Below are 7,761 nucleotides of genomic sequence, written 5' to 3'. Positions count from 1 at the left end.
AAGTTTGAAAATGTCTTGTTAGATGTCCTTGGTGTGCCCTGCTGAACTCTGCCGGCTATATATTCAACTTCACGAGCCTTATATAAAAGATCCTGCTGCCTATCCTAAGCTTCAGGTAAAGCATTGACTGTGGAGCATAGAGTGTTAAGAAGTGATTTGTTAACTGGCACAAAGATGAAGCCATGGGTTTCACAGATGACAAGATCAATAAGGGAAGTATTGGTTCGTGGGAAGTTAAAGGGTATTTCATATTTTCTACTACAGCCATTACACGGTACCAGCTCTTCATTGTGATAAACTTAACTTAGATGCAAATCAGTTACCTAGAGTTATACATCCTAATTACTCAGGCTTCTTTTAATACAGTCCATGAAACAGATCTGCATGCTTTTTATGATCATTGCCCTTCCTTAGAAGGGCAAAGTAGACTTTCAGTCTGGAATAATGGAGCAAAAAGGGGTGTAGTACGACTAGATTCCTTAAGCTTATGTCATGCTTCTGTCACCAGTGACACACTCCTTGAAGCACAACACTTTTTACAAACCCTATTTACACAAGCATTGCAGAGCAGGGAACGTTGTGCTTTAGTTTCGTAGTATTTTCAAGGTTGCCATTGTTTTGCAACCCCAGCTGCTGCATGGGGGCAGGGCCTGAAGAGGTAAGAGGATTCATGTATGAGCCGAAACCAAGTATCCCTGCTGGACCTGTTCTTTCTGGGAAAGGGGTGGCTTGGGTGTACCCCATACCTCCCAGCTGAAAGCGCAGTGAAGCTTGAGAAACGGACACCCATGTTGTGTTGGACACAGAGTTAAGTCAAGCCATGCTTATTGGCATGGTCTCAAGATGGCAAGGGGTAGGAAAAATATGTCCTGGGATGAAGTGGATTTGGATGAGGCAAAGAGACAAGAGCCATCAATATTAGTGGAAGCCTTAGGGTACCTGGATCCAGTCAACAGCATCCAGGTGTGAAATTCTTTTCTCAAAGAAGTTATAGCTGCAAAAAGGCCTGGGAATCACTGCTGCCAGGAGTGTAGTTTTCAATAGTCTCAACTCCTCAGTCGGCAGCTGGCTAATTTTTAAATGCATCTTCCTCACACTGCAAAGCAACTAATATTTCTGTTTAAAATGCAGATGCTGGCATACATGTTCTACTCCGTGCCATACTATGTGATTGCTCTGTACGGCCTACTGGTGCCTGGTTGTTCCTGGATGCCTGATTTAACCCTTATACATGCTGGAGGACTAGCTCAGGTATTTCTTTGTAAAATGTTCACTCTTGAATTACAAGTTAATAAGTAGAGACCTATGGAACAAATAAGGGGCTCAGGGCTTGATCTTCCTATGGAGGTTTTATGCCATTGTAACTCAGATCACCTTTTATATCCATAAAAAACTAATTTAAGGGAGTGGAGAATCAAACCTATTACATGTCTGATGACTGCATTCTTGCTTTAGTAGACTTCTCTCCTTCTGCAGAATCTTTTTATTGGGCTCATTTAAACCTGATTAAGCACCATGCACTCTTTAGCCGATGCCATGAAGGAAGCCTGTCTTAAAGCGGTAACAGTTGACCATGTGAAAAATGCCAAACACAACAAAACAGTACAATACATTGTTTCCATAATACATGTTGGCCAATTAGGTAGCTTTAAAAATGTAAGTGGAAAAAGCATCTACTAGTCACACAAAATAGACAATATCAGTTGATGATGTTGATATAATACTGGGAACCTCCTGGGCCACAAACCACAGTAGCACTAAGACATGCTTGTGTTGCCAAAGGCAGACCAATGATCATACTTTCTTTAATCATTCTGTTCTGATTCTCTTAAATAAACAACTGTAGTTAATTACTAGATGGTGCTGATGCTTATGAGAAGACTGACCGAATCAAAAAAGTTCATCAGAAACTAGTAAATGACTTCTGACATATGGATGACCATTAAACAGTTGAGACAGAGTGACAATTGATTTGTACTATACATAGAAAATTAAATGTGTTCTGAGCATCCAAACAATGCAGGAAATAGCCATATAATCCTGCAACAATAATGAGAACATAGGGACAATGGCAGTAAGTGTAATTCAAGTACCAGTATTAGACAAACACAGACCCAACACTTTGTTCCTCAGGCCTGAGATAACAATCACGGATACAAACTACAATCCAGCTTAACTGCCCAGTAAGGATGGGAGGAGTGACAATTTATTTTCTATTTGTGTGCAATTATCACAGAGAATGTGACTTTTTTTTTAAAAAACAGTTTATAGAGAATATTGAATTACCAAATTATATCAAAACATAATCTGGCAAACATATTAATGAGGAGGTTTAGATGCTCAAAAGGTATCATAAATATTATACAACTATGTTTCGCCCCAATCTAATTGCTAAAACAAGCACAAGCTAGCTAAAGTGGGTAAGATAGCATCAGGAACCTCTTGAAATCTGACACATTACTCAGGTTTCATGAATTCTCCAGACAGCCAGGAAAGAAACAGCTCCTTCAAAGATTGTTTAGCACAAGGAAAAGTAAACCAGGAGTCACAGTGTGCTGACTATCATAATCTTGCAAACTTACCAAAAAGCTCAGCCTCCCTGATTGGAAGTGACTTTTGTTTGGTTTCTTTCTTTTTTTTTTTTAAAAAAAATTTTTAAGTGTTTCCCATAACAAACACTCACTTTTTTTTAATGGCACTTTGTACCTTTTAGCTGTATGATTAATACATGCAACATTTTGTTGCTGAAGTCTAAAACACCTCTGTTGTCCCTTCTGGTTTGGCTTCAGGATAATGCTGATTTACACATTAGACAAGGAAAAGAAAAGCTACCGGTAACCAAAGCTAACTCTCAAAATGTCCCATTTTACTCTTTAAAGCTTGTCCTAGGCACAGCAAAAACTGTGGGCTGACAAAAACTGACTGATTAAGAGAACTGTATGTTTTCTGCACACTCCCCACATTTTATCCTGATTCGAAAAACATTTCTTTAAGCTTGGGATTTTTTTTGGTAGTTTTTGCTTTAATGCACTGCAGAATGAACTTAAATCATGTTCAGTCATGGGATGACTGAATCAATTTGACTTGGTGAACTGTGAGCAACCTGGGATGAAAAAACATGTGTGACAATGAATTGGGGACTCCTTCTATATTATTTTTGGTTTTGGTCATTTTGAGGCACAAAATACATTTCCAGGTTTGTCTACTGTTTTGTCAAGTTAAAACATCATAATTGATAATTAAAACATATGTAATTACTGAAACACATTTTGCTTTTTTATGCAGAAAGATCCAATTAAGGTAAATATCTAGTGATGGAAACAGTGAGTGTTGCTCCCTGGGAATGAATACTGCTCCTACAGATGGAGAATGTGGAGATTTTAATTGGTTTTATTTCTATCATTATGAAGTATGTACATTTTACAAAAACAAGTCTCAAAATACCATGTGATGCATCTAAACTAAGAATCTCTAAAAGTGCCTAGCCTTTCACACAGAGAGAAATATTTATGGTTTTTCAGAATTACATATAGCTTTTAGCTTGAATTACTCTGTTACTAACACTCAGACTCCAAAACCAGGTTATGACTCTTATTAGACTTTCTGAAGCTTTAGGAAGAGCTCTTTAAACGTCATACTACTAAAGTACCAGGAGCTTTGATTATACAAAAGGGTTGGAATAACCTCTGAATTTGATTAAATTGCTATTTCCCTACGCAAGTGAGCCACATGAGAAGGGATGAAGAGCCATAGCCCTGCTATCCAAAACCGTTCTGTCTCACCAACTCTCCATTGCCCATTTCCCTGTTCTCTCAGATGTAGAAAGTTTTTCTCTACTCCTTCTCCACCTTAGTGTTTTCCTTAATCCTGCAATTTTTGCTAGTTTCTGCAGTGCCTCTTGTCTACAAGAGAATCTAAATGCAAGGAACATATTTTTCTAGGTTACTCTCTCCCCACTCTATTTGATGACTTTCCTTAGGGTCGTAAGACCTGGTCCAAACCCCTCCAAAATAAGTTACAGTCATTGCCTGATTTTAGTCAGTTTTAGAGAGGAGGCACAGAACAAAGAAGGACTTCTAACTTTTTTGCAGGCCCTTCTCTGTCCCTAGCTGGAGGGCTTTCTTGACTACAGGGTATTCAAAGTATCACCTATGATTAGGCTACAGGCAAAAAATATTGTGGGGAAAAAAAAAAGCAAACCTGAACTATTTCATACAGACAGGAAGCTTAACAAGTAACAGGCATACACAAGTTGCAGTTGTCAAGTTGAGCAGCACCACGTCTAGCACCAGGCACCTTCCAGGTGCTGTGGACGGCCTGATCAGCAGACTGGCTGAGGTTTTGAGGTTAACAAAGGCGGTACATTAAACAGATAAGGCTACCTTAGAAGTTTACCTGCAGCATCTCATTTGGTTAATTTCTCAGCCAAGGTTAGGAATTTGCTCCTCAAAATTCTCCACTTAAAGAGGATTCAATAACAGAAAGCGGCAAGGAATGGCTTATTTGCTGAGAGGACCTGATCACAGTGAGGTAACACAACAGACTTGAGGTTGCTCTCACCGCAATGCCAGCCTATTGCACAACAGGCACCGAGATCTGCAGTAACTAACAGCTCTTGCCTTACTGCTTAAAATTACGGATTTGGTGCAAGTCTGCCTGCTACTTGAAAGAAGAGCAGGACTGGGCTACTGGCAAATGAGAGATCTGCTTTTAAGACACACCACCTACACCGGGGGAGAAAAAAAAAGGAGGAGGGAAGCAGAAGCAGAGTACAGTCATGTAAGAAAACACATGACATTAAAGACATAACACAATTTCCACAGAGGCAAATCAATTTTTTTTTTTTTTTTTTTTTAAAAAGGCAACTTTAACAGACCTAAATAGCCTTCCTGGTAATGAAAGGAAAAAGCAATGTGCTACATTGAAAAACAAGTCTATTAAACAATAACTTCATTATATTGTGCATTATTAGGTAGTAAAAATCTTCATGGGCTACAGATAGAACAAAATGTTTCTGCTTTTCCTTTTTATAATCCTCAAAGCTCACTAATGTGCCACAACTCTTCCAAGAGAGAAGATCACACAGTAAGGCTTGGATCTTCAAAGGCATCTAGGAGGTGGTGGGAATTCTGGGTCTCTCAGAAACAGCCCCTTACAGCCCTTTCTGACAAGGCTTACTATGAACTTATTATGAATTTGTTATCAACTTACTATGAGGCACAGCTGGCCATTCTTGAAGACAGACATGCCTTGCAATCCTCCACAGAGGAGTACATAGCTTAGCATCTTATTCACCCCAGAAGAGGCTCTAAAATACTACCAGGAGGCTGTCAGCGTCTAGATAAACATCAAACAGACCCAAACCTCCTACCTGAAGCCTGATGGTGGCTGTCTATTTGCTTGGGAAACTGCTACCTACCTCGTATAACACAAGGACTTTGCTGTGGAGCACTAATGCTCTGGCTGCCTGGGCTGAGATGGCTCCCAAGCCGAGGAAGGGTAGCAGGGATCTGAGTGAGACCACCCAGGTGCCAAAGGCCATTCCTGCCTGAAACAGGTGAGAGCAAACTGGCTGCAAGAGACAGACTAAATTACGAGGCTGATATAAAAAGGCTGCTGATAGCGTTCCCCTGAACATCTCTTTACTGTGTAATAGCTATTTACAGAAACATGGTAAATGGCATTCAGCTGAAGTGTGTTTGTATTTGATTTCCTTGATTACTTTGTTTCCTGACTCAGCCTTGCTAGATCAGCTCTCCCTGTTCAGTGGAGGTGGTTAGAATCACCTGAAAAATGCTTTCCTTTTCTGTTTTGAAGTACGGTCTCAGCCTACCCCTCTGCTAGAGGGGTGTGTACTAAAACACCTGCACCGTATTTCCCTTTCTACTTTGCTAACTGTGAACAGAACTGTGAGTCCAAAATATAGAACAGAGGACATGATTTAGCTATAGTGTGCTCCTCTGTGCTACTAAAATCCTGGTCTCCCTTTCTGCTGCTCTGCTTAAGATCAAATTGATGTTTATCTTCTCAGAGCTCCTCCACTGCTAACTAACTACCTAATAAAAAAAAAAAATTGGACATGCAATAGTTAATGCGAATGAGCTGTGGCCTGAAATAGCAGGTAACAGATGGAGACAAAAGACAGCGACTATCCTGACGTTTCTATCTTTAAGTGTTTGTTTATGCTAAAAATACGCTTCAGCCCAGCAAGCTTGTCTTTGCATATAACCTTCACTATAAACTTAACCTGTGCTTCAGAACCACCCCCAGCCCAAAAGCCAAATATTGCAGATGTTTTCTGAAACCGTCAGGAGTTCTGGGATCAGGGAAGACTGTGTTTAAGATTAAAGAAAAAAAAAAATCCCAAACCAGAACTAACATAGCTTCCAAGATTTTACTTTCTAGATTTATTCAGAGTGAGTGAGCATCTTTCTGCTTCCTGTTGATGCCAAACACAACACTCCTAGGTAGGTGGGTGCAAGTCCTATCCCCACTACTGGGCTGAGGCTTAGGAGTGCAGATCTCTACCGTGATGCATACTTCAGCGGCCTTTTGCCTGGGGAAGGATCGTGGACCCTGTTGCATGAATATAATAAGCCAAGGGTGAAATCCTATACCTGATGTAAAGATCAGTGCCACCATGTGCATAAAGTAAGCCTCCTACGATGCCACTGATGGTTCTGTTTACGCCTCTTATACCAAGGTATTAATGATATTAGTTTAGATTGTATTTTTATACCACTGTGCAAAGTATGATGGATAATTCTGGCATAAAAGGGCTGGCTTGGAAAATGTCACTGGAGATGCATACTTGCATGCAGATTATGCTGTCTTTCCAAAATATACATCAACTTTACCTTTTTTTTAATATATACGTTATATACACACCACAGGCTCAATTTTCCCATATTGGTGCTTCTCTTCATGCTCGAACTCCTTACATCTACAGAGTCCCTGAAGAAGCAAAACAGTTTTTCCTGATATTGAACATAATGTATGGGATTCTTCCCCAGCTGTTGGCTTACAGGTGTGTCAACAAGCCAGAGTTTTTTATGAAAACAAAACAAGAAGAAAAAAACGAATAGGACAACTGTTTTCAGCTCCTCTTTTTGGCTATGTATATAATTGGGCTAGGATGTAACTGAACTGCTGAAACGGAACCCAAATGAAGAGTGTAAGATGTGTAAAATTGCACAATTGTGTAAAGTTGCACGGTTTGTTTTGTTTATCCTACTCAAAAAGGGAAAATAAAGACTCCTGCCTTCAGTACCACTTCTCAACATTTTGACTTTGCGCTGCAGTGGAGTTGCTAGTTCACATAGCTATTTTTAAGTAAGCTGCTTTGACAGTTTTAGAAATACTGCATGAAGTTAAATAATAATAATGATGTCAGTGTTTAGCCTCCGCACACTGAAGAATATCAGTGCTAGCAATCCCGGTACAGAGCTATGGTAGAATGTGAAGGTCAACATTTTGAAGTGTGAAAAATTAACATACATTAACTCTGTCACATGCACATGTTTTATTTGTCAAAAAGTATGTCTTGTGGGTCAGCCTTGTTAAAAATCCCGAGAAATCTTTTAAGAAGCAATCAAATCTTATGGCAAGACTCCATATATGATAAGCAAATCATATAGTTTTGTTAATTCTTTTAAGGATTCACTTCCGCAAGGACTGCTCATCTGCTTCAAGTTAAGCATGTGCTCACTAGCACTTCTGAACTGGGCACGGAGGGCTCGTTATGGTGACCAACGAGGCCTC

General features: G+C 39.8%; 1 protein-coding gene across 1 annotated transcript in view; it reads left to right on the top strand.

Moving 5' to 3' along the window:
• The window catches only part of TM6SF1 (transmembrane 6 superfamily member 1), a gene marked incomplete at its 5' end in the record, with an annotated part of 19,468 nt that extends 11,969 nt beyond the window's left edge, over positions 1 to 7,499 (top strand). Inside the window, 3 exon segments of the mRNA XM_009700461.1 lie at positions 23 to 115; positions 1,132 to 1,251; positions 6,894 to 7,499. Of these exon segments, the coding sequence (XP_009698763.1) occupies positions 23 to 115; positions 1,132 to 1,251; positions 6,894 to 7,085 (405 nt within the window).
• Positions 7,500 to 7,761: the final 262 nt, after the last annotated feature.

This window comes from Cariama cristata, unplaced genomic scaffold (assembly GCF_000690535.1).
Source record: "Cariama cristata isolate BGI_N322 unplaced genomic scaffold, ASM69053v1 scaffold21205, whole genome shotgun sequence".
NCBI lineage: Eukaryota > Metazoa > Chordata > Aves > Cariamiformes > Cariamidae > Cariama > Cariama cristata.
Note: the sequence above shows the minus strand (reverse complement) of the source record. Positions and strands in the feature narration are given on the sequence as shown.